Source organism: Rhinichthys klamathensis, unplaced genomic scaffold (assembly GCF_029890125.1).
Source record: "Rhinichthys klamathensis goyatoka isolate OS25496 unplaced genomic scaffold, OSU_Roscu_1.1 h1tg000264l_1, whole genome shotgun sequence".
NCBI lineage: Eukaryota > Metazoa > Chordata > Actinopteri > Cypriniformes > Leuciscidae > Rhinichthys > Rhinichthys klamathensis.
This window is the reverse complement of record NW_026606785.1, coordinates 417548-441677: the sequence shown is the minus strand read 5'-3', so window position 1 is coordinate 441677 and position 24130 is coordinate 417548. Positions and strand designations below refer to the sequence as shown.

Here is a 24130-nt window from a genome sequence, read left to right as displayed (position 1 = left end):
AAGATAATGTCATCCACATTTTTCAAAATTATGCTACAACATGGATTGCACCTTCTCATTTTCAGTTTTTTCTAAAATGTTTAAAATAAAAACACAAGAAACTTGAACACACAAAAGGCAAAAAAAGAAAAAAAAGAAAAAGAAGAGCCGCCAACTAAAGTGGGAAGGGAAGTAAAAAAAGTGAACAGAGCACATAAAGTGTGAACAGACTTGTCTGGGCAATCTGCACATCGTTCACACCTTACAAAAGTCAAAAATGACAAAACATTTGTATCTCCAGTGTTTAAGAAATTTGCTTATAAATTTGCTCATGTTTTTTTCAGTTAGCTGCAGATGAACATGCATAGTTTAACAGTTAAAGGGATAGTTCACCCCCCAAAAATGAAAATTGTCATCCTTTACTCACCCTCATGTTGCTCCAGACAGTTGCTGGACCCCATTGACTTCCATTGTATTTTTTTTCCTACTATGAAAGTCAGTGGGGTCCAGCAACTTTCTAGTTACCGACATTCCTCAACATATCTTCTTTTGTGTTCAACAGAAGAAAGAAACGCATACAGGTTTGGAACAACATGAGGCTGAGGAAATGATGACAACATTTTTGGGTGAACTATCCTTTTAATAAAGTTGCTAATAGTTGTGGAAGTTTTTAAATGCTTGCATACACTCAACTTATTTGAATGAAAAGTTGTTGGTAATTGAATGAAAAACAGCTACATTTTTAATCGTTTTAAGGAAATGTGAGTGATGCTTGCTGTGACATTGAACCATCTGAGGCATTAAATGCATGTTTCTACAAAAAAAAAGCATGAGTGACACAATGTTGTCCTAAATTTTGGGTCAGACTCCACAACTGGCACCAGCCCCGCCCAGACCCGACTCTACAAGCGTGCTCCTGCTTTTCATCGCACAGTCGTCTAGATTCCCCAAAACTCAAATTTAATAATTAAACTACACAGAGTCATTACTCATATCATTACTTGTACTAATTGTGGGTTTGGCTAAAATGCTTCCTGTTGTCAGACAATTGCTGACAGCATTGAGGCTTAAGGGTCCTCCTTCACAACCACATGGGCATTAGTTAAAAGCCGAATCTACAACAGCATCTGCTCTGCCACCCAACAACCACGCTCGCAACATGACTCGCACACGCCGACCCATCGCTCTGCTTCTCATGCTGTCTTCCCTGCATTGGCTAGGTGAGTCGATTTGCATTTCATTTGAATCTAATTATTCCACAAACTTGTGATTTACAATGAGAAAACATTTTCAGAATTGTAAACTATTAGAAACGAGCTGTGGTGTTATTGTTCAGAAAGCAACACCGAGTTGATTTTGCAGCATCCGTAGTTGCATGTGATGCCTCTGTGTTGGTTAACACTTCTTCACGAGTGGTGCGTTTTGAAGCCCCCCGTTGCGTTGTGCTTACAGGAAGCTCTCTAGCCTCAAACTCTCTTGACCTTTTAAACTCAGCAGCAGCTTCCAGCGATGGAGATCCTGCCGTCAACAGCAGAGATGCTCCCAAGAGACCCGTCCTGCAGCCCAAAGAAACGGCCCCGCCTCAGTTCACCTACACACTCAAGAACCTCAAAGGACAAGTGTGTGTGCGGGCCAGTTTGGGAGGGGAGTATGTGGTGAGAGAGAACAAAGTAAGCTTGTTATGCTCTCAGCAGTTTTATTCCAGCCCTCAGCATATTCCTCTCGGGGTGAGAACTCACTCGGTTCACCACTAACTCTGGCAACGGCTCACTCCACTGTCAGACAGCTATACGAGCAGAAGGGGAACCAAGGGGTTTGGGCACAACAGCTTTCAACTGGGACCGTTTCATTAAGAGTCCAACTTTGGAGCTTAACATATGAATATGCACCATTTGGGAGTAATAAAGCAACAATATATTATATTATATATACAGTAGTCAACATTTGAAGTGGATCAAAACCTTTCATCAAAGTTATATATGAATTTTGAACAATACCCGTTCTTGAGAACTTTGAACTTTGTTGATTCATGTTAACTACTATATATATATAATAATAGCTATAATATAATAGAATATATATAAGTAAATATAATTAAATTTACTAAATTCCAGCTTCATCATTGAGTTATTATCAAGTTATTATTAAAGTATATTACTTAAGATGTATTTAAGTTGGTCAAAAACACTCTAAAGTTCAGCTAATTACATATGATATCAATTTAAATTGTAATACATTTTAGTTTAACTTTACTTTCAGATCACATTGTTTTTAATCAACTTAAAAATAATTGCTAATTATTAATATACTATTAACTTTAACGTATGAATATGGGAGTAATAGCATTTGGGGGTAAAGCAACAATATATTATAAAATATATATATATATTACAAGTTAATACTTTAAATGTTCTAAATTCCAGATTCATCAAAACAAATTACAAGTTTTAAGTAGGCCTATATTACTTAAGATGTACTTAAGTGGGTCAAAAACACTCTAAAGTTCAGCTAATTACATTTAATATAAATAATACATAATATATAATACATTTTAATTTAACTTTACTCTTAGTTCACACTTAAGTATATTATTTAAAAGTGAGCTTAAGTGTACTTTTTTTCACAAGAGATACATTTCAAATGAACTGAATTTGGAGATATTATTAATCAGCTTACATTTATTTACTTCCAGTTGTATATCGTGTTTGTTCATGTAGCCTAAATGCCAGGTTTGGGGTCTCTAGAACAGCCAGTTGGCCAAATTTCACAATTTTCTTTACCAAGTTTTCAACCAATATCTTTTTCTCTATGTACATGCATTCAGTAAAGGGGTAAATGTTGAAAATATGACTTGAAATTTTCTGCTGAAATTCTACAAAATCTATTCCTTCCAGTCAGTCAAACCCAATTTGTGTGTCTTGATCTTTAGATCCCAATACTTTTGATATTGTTCATTTATAGGATTTTGATTTCCAGCCTCCATTAATCACATTGCTTAACTTGTATTGCAGAAGAAGTACTATTTCAACCTGGACCCCAGCTCGACACAAGCCTCGGGATACTGTAGGAACCAGAAGTCTGTTCTCTCATTGAGTTTTCCTGGTGGAAATCTGGAGTTCACTTTCATCAAGGTACCTACAGTATCATCTGTATGCATTTATGACACGTTTCTCTTGAGGATAAATATGCGCAAAACATAGCCTTAATCAACATGCAATTCAGTATTTCGCCACCCTTGCAGGAAGGCGATGTCTCCTATGTGAAGACTATCACAGGTCTTCTGATCCCTGCTCCCACTTGTAAAAATTGCCAGAGTAAGTATAAATTACACTGATAGAAAACATCAGGAACAGCCCTTTACACAACATTGTTTTCCAATTAAAAATGTAAAACTTTTTATTAGGGCTCCCTTTTTGTGCACTTAATCGTGCACTTATCGTGAAATTAAGCATACAATATATTCATAACACGGGTACGTTTAAATGACAACAATGTACTAGAAATGGAAATGTTTTTCCTTTGCGTTTTTTGCGTACAGACGACAACGTTGTCAAACCGGTCCCCGATCACACGAATCCGTGAAAACGACTAAAAACGCTGTATTATTCATGCCAGGCCACTAGGTGGCGACGTCACTTTGTTCAGAAACACCGCGCGCCTATAGACTGAACACGTGATACACGTGCGCATGACGTCAGCGTTTTCACAGATTCATGTTTTTGTAGTTTACACAGAGACGATAACCGTATCGTTTTCAAAACTTGCAAAAGTTTGTGTTTTCAGGCCTTCAAAATGTCGTTGTGTAAATGAACGACCAAAACACATATAAAAAGTTTTTACGGTTTTAGTTGAAAACAGTGTCGTGTAAACGGACCCTAAGGCCCCGTTTACACGAGAACGATTCCGGGTGAAAACGTAAAAAGATTTTATCGGATGTGCCTTTCGTTTACACGGCAACGGCGTTTTGGGGGCTTAAAAACGCAAAAAAGTGAAACCACCCTCCAGAGTGGAAATCTTAAAAACGCTCCACCGCCGCGTTCCCGTCTAAACGGTAAAAACGCAAATCTGCTCACGGTGGCTCTCGTCGCGTACGCGTTTACGTCACAGGCATGCGCTAGTACAGGAAAATAACAACCAACATGTCAGATTATTTCCATACGTCGGACCTTCAAGTTGCCCTAGCAGCTCTGAAAAACATACAAGAGTCTTTTCAGCAGTTGTACAGAATATTCTAAGATATTGGTGTTGTTGTGTGGCAGTGCTTCACATTGCCACCTAGCCGCCTGGAGAGCACACTACATCGAATTTCACACACTTTAGCGTCACCATATGCACGCGGATTTCCCACCCATAACGCTCGTCTAAACGCAGAATAAAAAGTGACAACGCAACGCCACTTTTGCGTTTTCTCTTCAGATCGTTTCCGTGTAAACATAGCCTAAGAGTGAGTGTTGCAAAAACATGTCAGGTCATATTTCACACTGAAAAAGAAAAGAAAAAAAAAAGGTATATATATACACACATACAAAATAAGGATTTGGTCCAAAAAAAAACTTAATTTTCATGAAAATATCATAATGTGCCTCATTTCTTTCTTTTGATTTTGGTGTTAAATGTGACTCAGGTATCGCTCTTGTCAGTTTCCGTAAGACTAATCATTGTTGTTTTAGGAGAATTTTCCTAAACTATGAGCATGATTATTACCACTAAGCTTAACAACATTTTCCAAATTTAATCCACAGATAAAACCTACATTGGAATCGTGGATCACGAGAAGCTATTCTTAGCAAAAAATGGCCTGAGCTTCCAGTGCAAGTCTGAGACGACTCTGATCCTGTCCAACAACCTGAGACTCAAACTGGTGCCGCTGCAGATCCAGGCCTTCGACCTCGCCACTGGAGCCTTCGGGAAAGGTCAATATAATTCACATTTAATCAAACGTATTATATTCTATCAACCTGTTTCCCCAAGAGCAAGAGGGTTTATCGTGACTTCATTTCAGAGGTTGAGTGCTGGGCGGATTACAACAAACGCATGATCCCGATTGTCCTGGGGGCCGTCGCTGCCGCCGTTTGCCTGATCGCAGTCCTGACGTATGTGCTGGTGCGGGAGCGCCGGGGCCGAGGATACGAACAGCTCTAGAGCAGAGACCAATCAGGAGATTTCATTGTTTTACAGTGTGTGGATATCGCTTTACCGTTTTAAATGATCTCTGTAAACAATTAAAATACGAGTGACATGAACTGCTGTTGTCGATGTGTTCATTGTAATGCAAACGTCACTTTTTCATTCTGATGTCTGGAGATTTTGGGTCGTGTCAAAATGCATTTATACTCTTTGTAAAATGCCATGGGGGGAAAAATGCTGATTTTTCAATAAGTTACAATTGATGTTGCTTAATTATGAAGCCTCAACAGGAGAATAATTACCTGAGAGAATTAATTGACAGAATGTATCCCAGTATTTTCAACAACCCTTGTTGAAATGTGACAACACATATTAGTGTGACAACATTTTTATGACAACTCGTAAGACTTTAAGGCTTGTCTATACAGTAAAACTACTTTCTTAATACTAATACTAAATGTACCCATTATTATTTAACAGAACAGAATATAGTTGAACATACTTTACCCAAACTAACGCAGCCTTATATGTCATAGACGTCGGGACGGATTTCGCGGGAAATTGCATACAAACGTCACTGTCCCTGCGTGTTTCATTCTTAGTGCATATCGCCACCTACGGGACAGTTGTGCAACCATTTTTTATTTTATTTTATCTTTTAATCTTCAATCAGTATGTTTATTACTCTGAACAAGAATTATAATGTTTGTTTGCTAATTATACATTTTTAAAAAACAGGCTTGCAAAGATAATATGGCTGTATAAGTTTTTTTGTTTAGCCATTTTGCTTCCACATTTCACATATAAGGTGATATGTATCACATATGTATTTTATTAAATAAATACATTATATAGAATTTGTCTTGTTGCAAAAGTAAGTGTAGATCTATGATGTGTGAGATGAGGATAAAATAAATAAATTAGAATAAATAAATAAATAAAACATTGTTTTTTTGTGTACATATATATGAATTTATATTCACGAAATATTTAAAGCCATTCTATTATGTTATAATATATATATATTGAATGAATATTCTTGAATATAAATTCATTATGCTGTCAAGTAAGCCTATATTAAGTGAAACCTCTTTTTGTTTTAACTTCATATCCCATAATCCCTACAAATACGTCAGTCCCCGCCTCCAATCTCTCTCTTCTGATTGGTTGCTGTCAGTACGGGAACCTAAAGAGAACAAACTTAATGTGTTCGCTATTGCTGCCGCTACACGTAGCACCATTTATATGATCGTTTAAATGCCATTTCACACGGATTAGTTACACAGAGTATAAATGTTTGGAAGTAATCCATGAATGTTATGATAATGGCGCTGTAAAACTCATGAAATATATTAAATCAATGCGCTGTTTTGGGGCAGGAGTCGAGTAACTGTTAGTTACACTTGTCATTCGCTAACACAGTAAACATGGCTGCAGTGTTTCTGAAAACTCATATCAACAGAGATATAAACAAACATCTGCTGTAAGTCTCAAGCTACTTTATTATATCGTTTAAAGAACAAATATAGGTGTTCGTTAAAGTTGTCTGTGTTCAGAGTTCAGTGTCTGCATCAGTCGAGAAGTATGACATTCAAACTTTAGCTAACATTACATTTCTCTTTTAAACTAATGCATTCGGACCTTCGACATTCATTGGACTAATATCTTTGTCTAAATTATAAATATGGGTCAAAAATAACTTTGTTTATGAATGTGTATTTTGTGCAAGGTGACTGAAGATGAGCTTATAGTGAACAGTTATGAATATATGTGTGTGTGATGTTTTGCTGTGTTATGAAGTGATAGATCTGCATGTTTGACCTTAAACGGAGAGGTCATGACCTCTGCAGATGTGTTTGCCCTTGACACTGTTTACTACACACGCCCAGTGCTCATGATCTCTTGCTCTCTTGACTGCAGGACTCTGATCTGGACCAGAGGATCCTTCAGACATGCATCTGTGGGTAAGAGACCCGGGATGCAGTTATTATGATTATTATGATTATGATTATTATTTACAGTGGTGTTTCTCTCTCACAGGCCGGATTGAGAAGGTCCTCATTGCTAACAGAGGGGAGATCGCGTGCCGTGTGATGCGGACGGCGAGGAAGATGGGTGTCCGCTCTGTGGCCGTGTACAGTGATGCAGACAGACAGGCCATGCATGTGGCCATGGTGGGCAAACACTGCGGACTAACACACACTACACACACACCTCACAAGTGTTTGATGGTAGATAGATCAAACGTCAATGATATGCGATTCCAAAAATAAAAAATGCAATTTTCACATTTCTTACATTGACTTGAATACACCGGTTCTATGATAAGTTAAGTTTTAATTTCTGAATTCAAATGTATTTTCCTTATCAGAAGAGGAGTTACTTATCACGGAAAATAATACACTTTAAAGTCCCCCTGTAGTCAACAATTGTATCCCTTAAAACTCATCTTTGATCACCAAAATGACATATTTAAGCTTTTTTTTCCTAAAAACATTTTTTATTCATACCTTAAAGGGTTAGTTCACTCCAAAATGAAAACTCTGCCAGTAATTACTCTCCCTCATGTTGTTCAACCCCGTAAGACTTTCGTTCATCTTCAGAACACAAATTAAGATATTTCTGATTAAATCTGAGAGCTGGATCACTCCTCCATAGGCTTCTATTGTAATTGAAACTTGCCGGCCCAGAAAAGTTATTAAAGACATCGTTAAAATAGTCCGAGTGACTACAGTGGCTCAACCTTAAGTTTATCAAGCGACGAGAATACTTTTTGTATTCAATAAATTCAGCCTGGGTGAGCAGAAGAGACCTCCTTCAAACACATGAGACAGTAGTAATGTCTCGAAGCGTTTGAGCGGTAGTGATGTCAGCGGTGTCCTCTGTGACTCAGGCGGACGAGGCGTATCACATCGGGCCAGCGGCGTCCCAGCAGAGTTACCTGTGCATGGAGAAGATCCTGGACGTGGCCAAGAGATCCTGCGCACAGGTGTGCTGACCTCAACACATGCCTTTCTCAACAAGATTTTTCATTATATGTATATATCATTTGATAATCTCTCTTTTTTTTATTGTTGTTTTGGTAAGGCGGTCCATCCTGGATATGGTTTCCTGTCGGAAAATACCGAGTTTGCTGAACTGTGCAAACAAGAAGGCATCATCTTCATCGGCCCACCATCGTCAGCCATTCGGGACATGGGAATCAAAAGGTACAGTTATTTATGATCATAATAACATGTGCAAAAATATTTGATGTGTCTGTGTAATAACTGCACCCTAGAAAAAGCTCTTGTGAAAGAGAAGTGTGCTTAATTGTGTTGAATGTGCACTTGTAGTGTACTTCAAATCTTAAAAAGTATATTTTTAAAAACTAATTGAAGATAATATAATACTACTGAAAAATGCCGCTTAAGTGTTTGTAAAGTACACTCTCAAAACTGTTTCTGAACACACTTAGGTACTCTTTTAAAAAGTGAACTTAAAAGAAAAGTTTTAGTGTAAAGTACATTTTAACTCATTGTTTTAATCTTTTTCATGCTTTAAAGAAGTGCTTAATGTACTAGAATGTGAATTACTTGGTAATAATTTTATCTGTTGTGTTTTATTCAATGATACATTTTAAAGTTAATGCATTTTAAATTTACTAAATTACAACTTCATCATGACACATGTGTATTTACAAAAAGATGACGCACAAATTTGAATAGAAATGATATTAAAATATATAAAAAATCTACTTTTTAATATCACATTATACTAAATAATGCTAAAAATTCTTAGTCAGCAACGCTTTAAATGTATTTCAAAGACAATATAGAATTATGAAATTACATGTAAAGAAGATGTTCTTACGTCCTGCTCAAATGGGTCAAAAGCACTCCAATTGCATTTAATATTACATTCAGTTCACACTTAATATATTCTTTTAAGGTATATTATTTCTGTAATAAGTACTATTTTAAAAAGTACGCTAAACTTTCAGAAGCAGCGCTTTTCTAACCACATTTTTGTTTGTTGTGTTTTAGCACATCTAAACACATCATGTCAGCTGCAGGCGTGCCAATCATTGAGGGTTACCATGGCGAGGACCAATCAGACGCGCGGCTTCAGAGCGAGGCGGCCAGGATTGGTTACCCTGTGATGATCAAAGCAGTGCGCGGCGGCGGAGGAAAGGTGGCGTGTGTTTTCACTGAAGGATTGTGTAGTGTTACGCTGGTCTGAAACCGCTGCTTGATCCCACAGGGAATGCGAACCGCACACTCGGAAGCAGAGTTCCCGGAGCAGCTGGAGTCCGCTCGGAGAGAGGCTCGCAAGTCCTTCAACGACGACGTCATGCTGGTCGAGAAGTTTGTGGAGAACCCCAGGTCTGTTTGGTTTATTCAGTATGCGTCACTCCCATAGTTCGATGTGTGTGATGTGTGTGTGTGTGTGTGTTGTTGCGTTAGACACGTGGAGGTCCAGGTGTTCGGAGATCAGTGTGGTGATGCGGTCTATCTTTTCGAGAGAGACTGTAGCGTCCAGAGACGACACCAGAAGATCATAGAGGAAGCTCCCGGGGTAAGAGTCACACTCATTAACTCATTCAGCATCTGCAGTCTGATCCTGTATGGGTGTGATATGTGCTGGTGGTGTTAAACGGATAGTTCACCCAAAAATGAAAATTAGCCCATGATTTACTCACCCTGAAGCCTCCTAGGTGTATATGACTTTCTTCTTTCAGACGAATACAATCAGAGTTATATTAAAAAATGTCCTGGCTCTTCCAAGCTTTATAATGGCAGTGAATGGACGTTTCTGTTTTGAAGTCCATAAAAGTGCATCTATCCATGATAAAAGTGCATCTGTCCATCATAAAAGTGCATCTATCCATGATAAAAGTGCATCTATCCATGATAAAAGTGCGTCTATCCATGATAAAAGTGCGTCTATCCATGATAAAAGTGCATCTATCCATGATAAAAGTGCATCTATACATGATAAAAGTGCTTCTATCCATGATAAAAGTGCATCTATCCATGATAAAAGTGCTTCTATCCATGATAAAAGTGCATCTATCCATGATAAAAGTGCATCTATACATGATAAAAGTGCATCTATTCATGATAAAAGTGCATCTATCCATGATAAAAGTGCATCTATCCATGATAAAAGTGCATCTATCCATGATAAAAGTGCATCTATCCATGATAAAAGTGCTTCTATCCATGATAAAAGTGCATCTATCCATGATAAAAGTGCATCTATCCATGATTAAAGTGCATCTATCCATGATAAAAGTGCATCTATCCATGATAAAAGTGCATCTATCCATGATAAAAGTGCATCTATCCATGATTAAAGTGCATCTATCCATGATAAAAGTGCATCTATCCATGATAAAAGTGCATCTATCCATGATAAAAGTGCATCTATCCATGATTAAAGTGCATCTATCCATGATAAAAGTGCATCTATCCATGATAAAAGTGCATCTATCCATGATAAAAGTGCATCTATCCATGATTAAAGTGCATCTATCCATGATAAAAGTGCATCTATCCATGATAAAAGTGCATCTATCCATGATAAAAGTGCATCTATCCATGATTAAAGTGCATCTATCCATGATAAAAGTGCATCTATCCATGATAAAAGTGCATCTATCCATGATAAAAGTGCATCTATCCATTATAAAAGTGCTTCTATCCATGATAAAAGTGCATCTATCCATGATAAAAGTGCATCTATCCATTATAAAAGTGCTTCTATCCATGATAAAAGTGCTTCTATCCATGATAAAAGTGCATCTATCCCTATCCATGATAAAAGTGCATCTATCAATGATAAAAGTGCATCTATCCATGATAAAAGTGCATCTATCCATGATAAAAGTGCATCTATCCATGATAAAAGTGCATCTATCCATGATAAAAGTAAAAAGCACTTTTTAAAAGCACTTCATAAAAGCAATTTTATGATGGATAGATGCACTTGTATGGACAATCACTGCTGTTATAAAGCTTGGAAGAGCCAGGACATTTTTTTTAATATAACTCAGATTGTATTTGTCTGAAAGAAGAAAGTCATATACACCTAGGATGGCTTGAGGGAGAGTAAACCATGGGCTAATTATAAATTTTGGGTAAACTATCTGTTTAATGTAACTGACCTGGCTTGATGTGCGCATGTGTGTGTGTGTGTGTGCAGCCAGGCATCAGTCCTGAGGTCCGGCAGAAGCTCGGAGAGGCCGCGGTGCGGGCAGCCAAAGCAGTCAACTATGTTGGAGCAGGTGATGATGATGTCATGTGATGCGTTTCAGCGGATGACAGCATTAGTGTGATGACAATATGTACACAACCATTCAAAAGTTTGGGGTCTCTATTTAAAAAAAAAAAGAAGAAAAAAATCATACTTTTATTCAGCAAGGATGCATTAAATGAATCAAAAGTGACTGTAAATAAAGTTAGAGTCTTACAAAATATTCTATTTCAAAATAAATGCTGTTTTATTGAACATATTCATCAAAAAATCCTGAAGAATATAAAGCAGCACATCTGTTTAACATTGATAATCATCAAATCTTCATATTAGAGTGATTTCTGGAGGATCATGTGACACTGAATACTGGAGTAATGATGCTGAAATACAGCTTTGATCACAGGAATAAATTACACTCTACTATATATTCACACAGAAAACAGCTGATTTACATTGTTATAATATTTCACAATAACATGTAGTGATATGTTTCATATATGTGTATGCATATAAAAAAAAGTACAGACCCCAAGCAGTAGTGTATATTGTCCAATAAACAGTTTTTAAATGGCCTTTTTTAAAGGGGTCATATAATGCAATTTTTGTACAAGCTAGTATGATTCTTTAGGGTCTAAATTAAAAGTTTGTAATATACTTTAATTAAAAATTCTCATTAGAATTGTAAGAAAACACTTTCAGCACGCCGTTTCAGTGCATATGACTTTAAATGATAATGAGCTTTGCTCACCCCGCCTCTCTGTTCTGTGCGTACACCGTTTGTAACACAATAACACAATAACCATAACACGTTGTTCAGTATGAAGTGGAATTATGAATTATATTGAGAACATCATACATAGAAAACATGCCGTAATGTACCCTGACTGAGTGTAAACCTTAGACTCATTCATCGTGAAGCGATTTGCAAAGATTAATATAAGTATTAATATAAAGTTTAATAAAACGTCACACTCACTTCAGTTGTTCTGGAGGTTCAGCAGGAACACGAATATCTGGTACCGATCCTTTTTTCATGAGCAGCTTTTTAGCAAAACCAGCTCATACTGACCCTCGTTTATAAAGCAGTCTGGTGTGTGAAATGATTCGCGCAAACATGAAAGCATTGACGTTGCTCGTGGGGAATATTCCCTTCGAAAACAAACTCAGCCACTGCGTCTTCAGCGGTTCGGATTCAGGAACATTAAAATGACTGTGTTCGTTATTACACCCAAGAACAGAACACCACAATCGCTTAGACGCCATTCTGCTCATAGACAGTGCTCCAGCATATCAACAATGACCGCGCCGGTCCGCGCAGACTATGATTGACCGTGGGAGGGGCGTCCGATTTAGTGACGTCACACGGTCGAACGGCTTGATTTGAGGCAGGGGAAAACATATAAGGAGATTAAAACAAAAACACTGGATGTACAATCAACTTGTAAAAGTGCATTATGTATAAGTGCACAGTGTGTAATGTTGCTGTTTGAGCATGGAACCGTCCCTCCTGCGGGAGTTCTTCTCTATATCCAACATGACTTCATGACTTTCCGCGTGTATGTCCGCGTGTATGTCTACGCCGAAACGAACCGTCATCTTTTGCGTGTATGTCCGAGCGAAACAAAGCAAAATGTAGATCTACATCTGGGGAGCGATATTTTTTCCCTAGGATGGTAGGGGAAGACTCATAAATGGTATTAACCCCAGTGACGGGTAGGTTTAGGGACGGGGTTGGGGTAGGTCATATATTTATATATACAGTAATGTACGTTAAGTCAACGGCGTTGATAAACACGCTGAAAAGCGATTATGCGTGTTGATAGCACGCCAAAAATGGAAATACGAATTGGCGTGTCATACATACGCCATTTCATGAGATCAGTCTGCTATATCAGTGTGTGTTTCTGAACAGAATATGGGGGAAATAACCAACATTCAAGCAGGAAAACTTGTTCTAGTAAAATCAAGACTTAACATGGCCTCTTTAAAGGAAATAAACAGTGTTATTGAACAAATGATGGCATAATGTTCATTTGTGGCTGAGCAGGAACTGTGGAGTTCATCATGGACGCGCAGCACAACTTCTACTTCATGGAGATGAACACGCGTCTGCAGGTGGAGCACCCCGTCTCGGAGATGATCACGGGAACAGACCTGGTGGAGTGGCAGCTGCGTGTGAGACTCCTTACACTGCCCTGCAGAAGATACTCGAGAGATTCACACATGTGACCCTGGACCGCAAAACCAGTCACGAGTCGCACGGGTTTATTAGCCAACAATACATTGTATGGGTCAAAATTCTCCAATTATGCCAAAAATCATTAGGATATTCAGTAAAGATCATGTTCCATGAAGATATTTTCTAAATTTCCTACTGTAAATATATAAAACATGTATTTTTGTGAGTGGATGCTGCGAACATTAATGCACAACTATAAAGGAGATTTTCTGATTTAGATTTTTTTGCACCCTCAGATTCCAGATTTTCAAATAGTTGTATCTCGTCCAAATATACATCCTAACAAACCAAACATCAATGGAAAGATTATTTATTCAGCTTTCAGATGACGTATACATCTCAATTTCAAAAACTTGACCCATGTGAATGGTTTAGTGGTCCAGGTTCACACATTTCACAAGTAATACAATGCAGTCATTACAGATGTGTCCACAAGGGGTCCCAGTGACTCCTGATCGCTTCACTCGTTTGTGTCTGCTAATAACAGTTGACTGAATTCAGATTGGTGTCATGTGGTGTTGTCGCTCAGGTGGCAGCGGGGGAGAAGTTGCCCCTCACGCAGGAGCAGATCGTGTTGCGGGGTCACTCTTTTGAAGCCAGAATCTACGCTGAAGACCCCAGTAACGACTTCCTCCCCGGAGCGGGGCCGCTGCGACACCTGTCCACGCCGCTGGGGGACCCGTGCACACGCATAGAGACCGGCGTCCGAGAAGGTGCTTCACCTCACATTACATTATCACTTTTCAAATGGCTTTTCTTTTATAGTTTAAATAATATTTCTTTCCCACATTAAAAACATTAGAATTTGTTTTGCTGTTGTTTTTGTATCATGGTAATGATGTTTTGGGAGGTATACAGTATGTGCATATTGTCGTAATGCAAATAATTATTAATCAATTGATTTTTATTTATTGATTGATTGATTTTGGGTTGCTCTTAAAGGGATAGCTCACCCAAAAATGAAAAAGCTGTCATTGTTAACTCATTCCAAGCTTGTGTAAATGTCTTTGTTCTGCTGGACAGAAAGGAAGAAATTTTGAAGAATGTTTGTAACCAAGCAGATCTCGGGCTTCATTGATTACCATAATATATTAAAATATCTTCCTATCTTTGAACGAAGACATTTACACAAGTCTGGAATGAGGGCGAGTAAACGATGACAGACTTCTTATTTTCAGGTAGCTATCTTTTTAAAGGTGAAGTATGTAGTTTCTGCAACACCAGTGGCACCTACTGTAGCAGAATTACAAAAATAGAGCATATCTACAAACTACCTTTGCAAAAATCCACAAACACAGCTCTTGTGAATGCATGTCTCAACAGGTAAAATAGGCCACTTTCTAAAAAAGTCCAGTATATTAGGAACGCATTTAACTGTTCCCCTGAGCCACGAGTTAGCAATCTTCCTAGAGCGCACGCGAGCGTCTCCCACGTATCTGCGTCTGACGCGCTTTTGACTTGTTTATTCTGGAGTGGGAAGGTTATTTTAACGTATTATTTTTTCTCATAACTAATTATTTAAATGAACGTGTTAAATTGACAGCCCTATGTGTTGCCCTTGATAGTAACGTTAATAATATAAGTAAACAATAAGTACTCGTATTTAGTTAGTGATTATGTCATTCATAAATGACCACTAAACCAGTCACATGGGTCAAGTTTTTGAAATTGAGATGTAGACGTCATCTGAAGGCTGAATAAATAAGCTTTCCATTGATGTTTGGTTTGTTAGGATGTATATTTGGACGAGATGCAACTATTTGAAAATCTGGAATCTGAGGGTGCAAAAAAATCTAAACATTGAGAAAATCTCCTTTAAAGTTGTGCATTAATGTTCACGATTGTGCAGCATCCACTCACAAACATACATGTTTAATATATTTATACAGTAGGGGATTTAGAAAATATCTTCATGGAACATGATCTTTACTGAATATCCTAATGATTTTTGGCATAAAAGAAAAATGGATAATTTTGACCCATACGATGTATTGTTGGCTAATAAGCCCGTGCGACTCGTGACTGGTTTTGTGGTCCAGGGTCACATGTGATTTAGTTCAGTGTTGGTTGGTAATGCTGTGTGTCTGTTCATAATGTCTAAGGTGATGAAGTGTCGGCCCATTATGACCCCATGATCGCGAAACTGGTGGTTTGGGGAGAAGATCGCTCCGCTGCTCTGAAGAGACTCAGATACTGTCTACGACAATACAACGTAAGCACACATTCTCATCCACAAGCACTCATATTTTACTATCTTTAGTATCTATTTTATTTCAAGTAACAAAAATGTTTTTTTAATTGTGTTTGTTATGACCCTCTTCAAAAGTTCATAAGGTTTGGTCACATTAGCGAAAAAGGTTATTATTACACGGCTCTGGAATACCTGATACAGCAGCGCTGAATAACATCCGGGGATCTGAAGCTGCATGTGTTTCATGTCTGTCGTTCACTCGCTCTGCCTCCATTCATACAAATCTTGTATTTTTTCGACTGTATTGAAAATAAAATCAGAGCATTAAAATGAATAGTACTGTAATATTGTTGCTGTGTAATACTATCTTCTTGCCAGGATTGTTTTGTACATGGATTATAAGATAATAAACGGGTTAGATTTCAAAACGGTTTAATCTCAAATCAATATCTCTGGGCCCCATAATCATGGAGAAAAGCTGTAATGACATATACTTTATCCCTTAAAGTCCCCCTGTGATCAATCATTTTATTTTATATTTTTAAATGTTTAAAAAAAAATTATACTCATTTTTGATGAACAAAATTACAATTTTACTTGAAAAATAAAATCTTCATGGCTAAAAATAGCTTTAATGTAACTCGACACGCCTCATTTAGTATGCGCGGTTCTATGGATATGCAAATGAGCCCCGCCTCCACTCACTCACTCAGCTCAGAGATCCACTGGTTGACGATCACACGTTGATCTGATTGGTTACAAGGTCGTTTGTGACGTCAGAAACACCAGCGATTTCAAACCGTGTTTTTGAGACTGTCTTTGGTTCACTGCAGTTTTAAGCAGAAAATACTCAGCAATGCTGTCGACTTATGAACTTACACATGGTGTGTCTAAAAGCATATTAAAAACACCATATAGACACATAAACAACATTAAAAGCTGGATTTCACCACAGGATGTTCTTTTGCTAGTAAATTATTTTCTTTGTGGAAGCCTTGCTTTTAATGGGCTAATAAAATATTTAAAGAAAAATCTATATTTTGTGCCCAATTATTGACTTAAGTAGGAAGTAGCCGTGTAATAAGCAGGATAATGTACATGCAGTCGTCTGTTATCGCAGAATAAACCCCTTCAGGGCGTCACAAGACCTGTCCTGATCAGGGTTTATTCTGGGAGAACCACCGGCTGCATGTACAGTACACTATTACATTCACTTTTCTAACCATCAACTACCAAGACTTTTACCAACAACAGTTCTGCACATCTACTTCACCTGAACAACTCAATCAGATTCCCTTCACTATTCCTAATATTTTTAAAATTTATTTTACCTTTATTTAACCAGGAGAGAACCTCACTGAGATTAAAATCTCTTTTACAGGAGTGTCCTTGCCAAGATAGGCGGCCCAATTATTCAAACACACGTATAACAATAAAACAATACAACACACAATAAATAAGTATTAAAAATACAACCTTTGTATATCAATGAGAACCAGTGCATTTTCCTTCGCACAGCAAGAGAAGACCAAGAAACTGTATTGTATAATGCACAATGATGTGTGGAAAATGTGCAATTCGTAATAAATCTTAAGGCACCATGATACACCGCATCTAGGGAGGCAAGAATATAAGAGGGAGCATGCTGGTACACTACATCCCCGTAATCAAGAATCGGGAAGAAAGTCGCAGACACAAGCTTCTTCCTGGCTTTAAATGAAAAGCAAGACTTATTTCTAAAGTAAAATCCCAACTTCTTCTTTAATTTTTGTTTCAAGTAATTAATGTGTGAAGTAAATTTTAATGTGTCATCAATTATGATGCCCTGGGCCCGTATTCCTAAAGAATCTTAATGTAAAAAGTAGCTCCTAGTGACAAAATTCTAAGAAAATTCTTAGAAATGTGGGCGTTTACTCTTAAAATTAAAGAAAAAATCCTAGTAAAGAAAAAAGTAATTCAGAAAGCATCTTAACCCTTAAAAGAGGTCTTAAGGTCAAAATTGTTAGGAGTATGGATGAGGACTTTTAAGAGGCTTAAGAGTTTCTTTAGCAGAGGAGAAAATGACAGAACGATGAAGAGGGAGAAGAAATGTGATGCAGACAATAGATGACGACAGTGAGTTAATAAGACGCTATAGATGAGATTGTGCAGTGATCATGTTTGTGACTGATCTTATTAGAGACACGCTAATATCTCCGACAGCGCAGGAATGCCATAACGCCAGAAATGATCACTACATTAAGATATTTGGCAAATGGGAAAATACAATAAAGCAATAGTGATTTGGGTCTGTGACAACCTTCTGTAAGCAGTGATCACACAAACATTACAGCACTTTCAGAACCTCTTATTGTGTCGCAGTTCATTTAGTTTCCACTGGACATTCCCACCTTGCAGGCTCAAAAAACTGTATTTATGAATATAGCAGGCTTCCCTGGTGCGCACAAGCAGGGGAATGAACCGTTAATAATGTGCGCTATAAGCTCCCACGTCCGCTTCTCGCTCCATGCTGTGACACCCTGCCCGAATTTTCCTTTAAGGACGGCCTAGTGTTCATCCACTAACTCGGCTAACAGTAAACACGGTTCTTCTGACCAGTCAGGCTTTCTCGTCTTTCTTGTTTTTTAATCCATGTTTTCAAAACAAACATTCAAACCACCACTTAAATAGACAGCAATCAGTGTAATTGGAAAGAGTGGAACAATTTTTATCATTCTAAGCCAATCAAATTAACAGCAAGGTAAAAAAAAAGGATTTATATACATAAATATAATGTGTGTGTGAGTAAACTCTATACTTAAAATGGCTCTTTTTTTTTTCCTTCTTGGACAACCAACCAATCACAGTCTTCAAAAGATTGTGTCATACATAGCAACGGGGTCAGCCCCGCCTCCTCACTAAGATGAGAGTTTTTGTCTTTTCCTTACTCAGAGTTGCTCTCAGATCGGTCCCGAATCACTCTTAAGCTAAGACTCCTACGTAAAAGTTTTTAAGCTAAATTAAGAGTTTTCTAAAAGGATTCTTAGATTCTTTAGGAATACGGGCCCAGGTATTTATACTCTGACACTAATGTAATCGGTTTTCCTTGTAAAGTTTAAAGAATAATAGAACTGTCTAAAGAATTTCTAGAATTGGAGAACCACATGAATTTTGTTTTCTCGGCATTTAAGACCAACTTTAAAATAAAAAACCTTGACTGGATAGTATCAAATACTGACTGTAAATCTCTCAAAGCTTCTTGTTTTGTAGGAGCAGAGCAATAGATGACAGTGTCATCTGCATAAAAGTGAAACCTTGCTTTTTCAATATTAACATCAAGACAGTTTATGTATATAGTAAATAGTAATGGCCCCAATACAGATCCTTGGGGAACTCCCTTAACCACTTCTTTTAAGTCGGATTTGATACCTTGCACCTGCACACATTGGGTTCTTCCCTTTAAATACGTTTTAAACCACGAGACTACATTAACTGATAATCCAACACTTCTAAGTCTATCTAGCAATATGCCATGGTCCGCAGTGTCAAACGCTTTAGATAAATCAATAAAAAGACATGCACAGTGTTGTTTTTCATCTGAGGACCCTACAAGGTCGTTTATAACTTTTAGGACAGCCGTAATAGTGCTGTGTTTTTTACGAAATCCCGATTGGTTGGTAGTCAAAAGTTTATGAATCTGTAAATACCGTGTCAGTTGGTCACTGATAATTCAATAAATATGAGTTTCCACTGTTCCAAAACCATGTGTGAAGTATGTGTTTTTCCGTTCGAGTGGTTTTTCTGTAAGGGTTTGTGTAACAAATGTACGTTTGACAGATTGTGGGTCTGAACACCAACATCGACTTCCTGCTGAGTCTCTCGGGACACCCAGAGTTCGCGGCGGGGAACGTCCACACCTCCTTCATCACGCAGCACTACGCTCAGCTGTTCCCGGCGGCCCGGAGCCCGTGCGGGGCGGTGCTGTGTCAGGCCGCTCTGGGCCTGCTGCTGCGAGAGAAGCGGCACACCGAGGAGTTCAGGGACCGGTCCAGCGGTGAGAGCGGGTCGCTGTTCATTGAGGATGTCGGTTCAGTGTGTGTGAGATGTTAACCTGAGCTTCCTCTTCCTCTTCCTCTTCCTCAGACATGTACTCACCGTTTGCCTCCAGTAACGGGAGACGACTCAATGTCCTGCACTGTAGGAGCTTGACACTGCAGCTGGGGGACGACAGTGAGTGTGCATGCTCACACACACACACACACACACACACACACACACACACACACACACACACACACACACACACACACACACACACACACACACACACTGTGGTCTGACTCTGAACGATCACTTCAGGAGAAGAGTTACACCTGACAAATCTACAGGAACATCATCCATACATATTCTGCATTCTTGTAGATTTTTATAGGATGAATTCAGTAATTAAGATCATATCTGTGCTGGAGTCTCACACTTTCACAAATAATTATTGTTATATTACCTCTGTAATTACTATGTACATTTTCCAGTCTGCATATTTGAATAATTAGCGCCAGCTAATGCATTGCTTTATATAATGCAGGTTTTATATTGCAATATTATTCTGAGATTCTTTTCTTTTTAACTTTAGTAAATTGTTTTTACACAATCAAGATTTATTCAGTGGTTTAGTTATACATGTTCTGATTAATGTCACACATTTGGGAAAGGTCAGGGGTCAAGTTTCCTGCAAGGCTAATCATGATCAACTCTTTGACAGAATTTTCCGGCAATTCATGTTTTCGCTGTTCTGCGGTAGAGGGTGCTATTACATATAAGTGTATATTTATATGTATAGTTAATGTTTTTAAAATATTGGTAAGACTACACTAAGGTTCCAAGAGTTAATGTTAGTTAATGCATTAACTAATATTAGCTAACAATAACCAATACATTCATTACAGTACTTAAGTACTAACTGTTCATTGTTCGTTCATGTTCATTAGCTAATGTTAACTGATACAACTTTTGATTTTAATCACGTTTTAGTACATGTTCAGGTTACCATTTAACTGAGATTAATAAATGCGTAAAAGTTTTTATTGTTAGTTCATGTTAACTAATTTACCTATTAGACTTATTAGATTCACTTGATTAGAGGCACTTACTGTAATATATAGTAATGCATACTTTACAGTTTACATTATTTTTGTGTGTGTTACAGTATTATGAATGACAATAATTAAAAGCATATAAAAGCAGGAAATATGCATAATTGTCATATAAAATGTCACAATGCAAAAAAAAGAAAAAAAAAGAATTGTCCTAAATAGGCGTAGCTTTCTTTAAGAAAAATATAATATTTTAGATTTTGTGGGTAAATATGACCTGGACATTTCCTTTGTCTCTGTCAGATTCACCCAGATGAGATTTAACTCATTATATTATTTCTTTTACAGAAGTGGCATTAGCTGTTACATTCAATCCAGATGGGACGTACAGTATGGAGGTAAATGATGTTTGTAGACTGTAAAGATGATGATGCACATCTGCATTGACAAATCAAAAAGAATAGCAGGGTTTTTGTCCGAGATTTCGCAGTCTCAGTCAGAACAACGACTGTCATGCACTAATATAGCCTTTCACTAAGGTCTCTGTGTGGTGTTTGGGTGTTAGACTGGAGGTGAGGTGTTCCAGGTGTCAGGGGAGCTGCAGCTGGAGGGGGGCGTGGCCTTCCTGTGCTGCTCGGTGAATGGGGTTCTGTCCCGACCCAAACTGGTCATCCTGGACAACACTGTACACATCTTTTCTATGGTGGGTTTCTTTCACCCTTTGAATTACGCTTCAGCTTTCATGTCAAGGCTGTGTATGATCTTTTTTTGTTCTCTTTTAGGAGGGAAGTGCTCAGGTGGATGTGCCTGTGCCCAAGTTCCTGGCTGGTGTTAGTGGCACCAGTGCACAGGGTGGCGCTATTGCACCCATGACTGGCACTATTGAAAAGGTATTTAAGGCAGCTGTGGTTGAAGTTTGTGTACTGTACATCCTCTATAGTGTGCCAGACTAGAGTAGTGTGTCAAGAATCATAGAATACTGAACATAATGTGTAAAAAAGGTCACATTTACAGCCAAAATGGTAATTAAAGTGCCCCATTATGCTTTTCTGAATGCACTTCATAAGGATGAGGACTCGTGCTGGAATTGATATGGTGTAACAAACACCATCTGTTTGTATCACTGTCTAACAAGAACTGAGGAAGATCCAGAGCTGAAATTCAGATTGGCATTTCGCTTCTGACATGCGCTGTAAGCGGTCAACCAATCACAATAGACTGGGCCATCTGACCAATCAGAGCAGAGTAGACCAATAACAACAGACTGGGCCATCTGACCAATCAGAGCAGAGTAGACCAATCACAACAGACTGGGCCATCTGACCAATCAGAGCAGAGTAGACTAATCACAACAGACTGGGCCATCTGACCAATCAGAACAGAGTGACCAATCGCAACAGACTGGGTCATCTGACCAATCAGAGCAGAGTAGACCAATCACAACAGACTGGGCCATCTGACCAATCAGAGCAGAGTAGACCAATCACAACAGACTGGGCCATCTGACCAATCAGAGCAGAGTAGACCAATCACAACAGACTGGGCCATCTGACCAATCAGAGCAGAGTAGACCAATAACAACAGACTGGGCCATCTGACCAATCAGAGCAGAGTAGACCAATCGCAACCGACTGGGTCATCTGACCAATCAGAGCAGAGTAGACCAATAACAACAGACTGGGCCATCTGACCAATCAGAGCAGAGTAGACCAATCACAACAGACTGGGCCATCTGACCAATCAGAGCAGAGTAGACCAATCGCAACAGACTGGGTCATCTGACCAATCAGAGCAGAGTAGACCAATCACAACAGACTGGGCCATCTGACCAATCAGAGCAGAGTAGACCAATCACAACAGACTGGGCCATCTGACCAATCAGAGCAGAGTAGACCAATCACAACAGACTGGGCCATCTGACCAATCAGAGCAGAGTAGACCAATCACAACAGACTGGGCCATCTGACCAATCAGAGCAGAGTAGACCAATCACAACAGACTGGGCCATCTGACCAATCAGAGCAGAGTAGACCAATCACAACAGACTGGGCCATCTGACCAATCAGAGCAGAGTAGACCAATAACAACAGACTGGGCCATCTGACCAATCAGAGCAGAGTAGACCAATCGCAACAGACTGGGTCATCTGACCAATCAGAGCAGAGTAGACCAATCACAACAGACTGGGCCATCTGACCAATCAGAGCAGAGTAGACCAATCACAACAGACTGGGCCATCTGACCAATCAGAGCAGAGTAGACCAATCACAACAACAGACTGGGTCATCTGACCAATCAGAGCAGAGTAGACCAATCACAACAGACTGAGTCATCTGACCAATCAGAGCAGAGTAGACCAATCACAACAGACTGGGCCATCTGACAGTTTTTCATTTTCAGACACTGAGAAAGAGAGCTGGTTCTGCAATGTATAATATGAGAAAAATAAAGTTCTTTTTTTGGTCTCTTTTTTTTTACCTTGGATGCTTGTAAGAGACTTCAAAACAAAACCAGGAACCTTTACAATAGTATAACTGGGGCTCTTTAATCTGTTCTGCAGCCGGACTGTCCCTCTGTCTGGTTTCAGTAAGAGTGCTTGTTATCGTCATGCATGTGGAACTCGCCTCTCTCGCCTCTGCTGTGTCTGTAGGTGCTGGTCAAGCCCGGAGACTCGGTTCAGAAGGGAGATCCCTTAATGGTGATGAATGCCATGAAAATGGAGGTGAGGCTCTGTCACTTTCTCACATTAGTGCACTTTATAGTCCATAACCCACCTAAAGGTGTCCTCCTCTTCTGGGCAGCACACCATCCGTGCACCCAAAGCAGGGGTCATCAAGAAGGTGTTCTTCAAGGAGGGCTCGCAGGCCAACCGCCACGCAGCGCTGGTGGAGATGGAGGAGGAGGAGGCAGCCGGGGCCGAGTAAACCCACAGACACGTCTCACACACACGGCTGGAGGTCCCGAACATGGACTCAAAGATCCTCAAGCTCTACACTTTAGTTTGGATCTTTTGAAGATTTGAAAAGCAAACTAGAAACTTTCTTGCTTATCTAAAAACACAGACCTGTTACTTGTAGCTTTCTTTGTGTGGAATTCATTCCCTAATAACTTTGTGTTTCTGTGGTTCCTTGGTTTATTTGATTTGAACATTGATGTTGGTCATTCGAGGTGAATAAGGTGCCTTGATGTAGGTTTGATTACTGAAGGAAATGTCTAGACTCTGTGTCTCTGAACCTTTTTAACCTTCATCATTAAATGGTTTGTTTTTCTATTAAGTCTCTTGAG

At 38.8% G+C, this 24130-nt stretch overlaps 2 protein-coding genes across 2 annotated transcripts; both read left to right on the top strand.

Annotated features, from left to right (window-relative positions):
* The first annotated feature begins 1070 nt into the window (after positions 1-1070).
* Positions 1071-5121, top strand: lamp3 (lysosomal associated membrane protein 3). The gene is made up of 6 exons (XM_056267858.1): positions 1071-1199; positions 1480-1649; positions 2991-3110; positions 3221-3293; positions 4722-4892; positions 4982-5121. The coding sequence occupies exons 1-6, from the start codon at positions 1139-1141 to the stop codon at positions 5119-5121; spliced, it is 735 nt and encodes a 244-aa protein (XP_056123833.1). The 5' UTR covers positions 1071-1138.
* A 1170-nt stretch (positions 5122-6291) lies between these two features.
* mccc1 (methylcrotonyl-CoA carboxylase subunit) lies at positions 6292-24116 on the top strand. Its single transcript, XM_056267873.1, has 19 exons — positions 6292-6589; positions 7027-7070; positions 7147-7280; positions 8000-8095; positions 8194-8315; positions 9132-9279; positions 9349-9470; positions 9552-9663; positions 11293-11374; positions 13391-13518; positions 14112-14295; positions 15685-15794; positions 19590-19806; positions 19896-19982; positions 21194-21243; positions 21411-21548; positions 21628-21735; positions 23496-23567; positions 23647-24116. The coding sequence occupies exons 1-19, from the start codon at positions 6534-6536 to the stop codon at positions 23767-23769; spliced, it is 2133 nt and encodes a 710-aa protein (XP_056123848.1). The 5' UTR covers positions 6292-6533; the 3' UTR covers positions 23770-24116.
* Positions 24117-24130: the final 14 nt, after the last annotated feature.

Coding starts and splice junctions, on each gene's coding strand:
- lamp3 (XM_056267858.1), top strand. CDS start 1,139: ATGACTCGCACACGCCGACCCATCGCTCTGCTTCTCATGCTGTCTTCC. Junction 1,200..1,479: donor GTCTTCCCTGCATTGGCTAG/GTGAGTCGATTT, acceptor ACTCAGCAGCAG/CTTCCAGCGATGGAGATCCT. Junction 4,893..4,981: donor CACTGGAGCCTTCGGGAAAG/GTCAATATAATT, acceptor ACTTCATTTCAG/AGGTTGAGTGCTGGGCGGAT.
- mccc1 (XM_056267873.1), top strand. CDS start 6,534: ATGGCTGCAGTGTTTCTGAAAACTCATATCAACAGAGATATAAACAAA. Junction 21,549..21,627: donor CTGTACACATCTTTTCTATG/GTGGGTTTCTTT, acceptor GTTCTCTTTTAG/GAGGGAAGTGCTCAGGTGGA. Junction 21,736..23,495: donor TGACTGGCACTATTGAAAAG/GTATTTAAGGCA, acceptor CTGTGTCTGTAG/GTGCTGGTCAAGCCCGGAGA.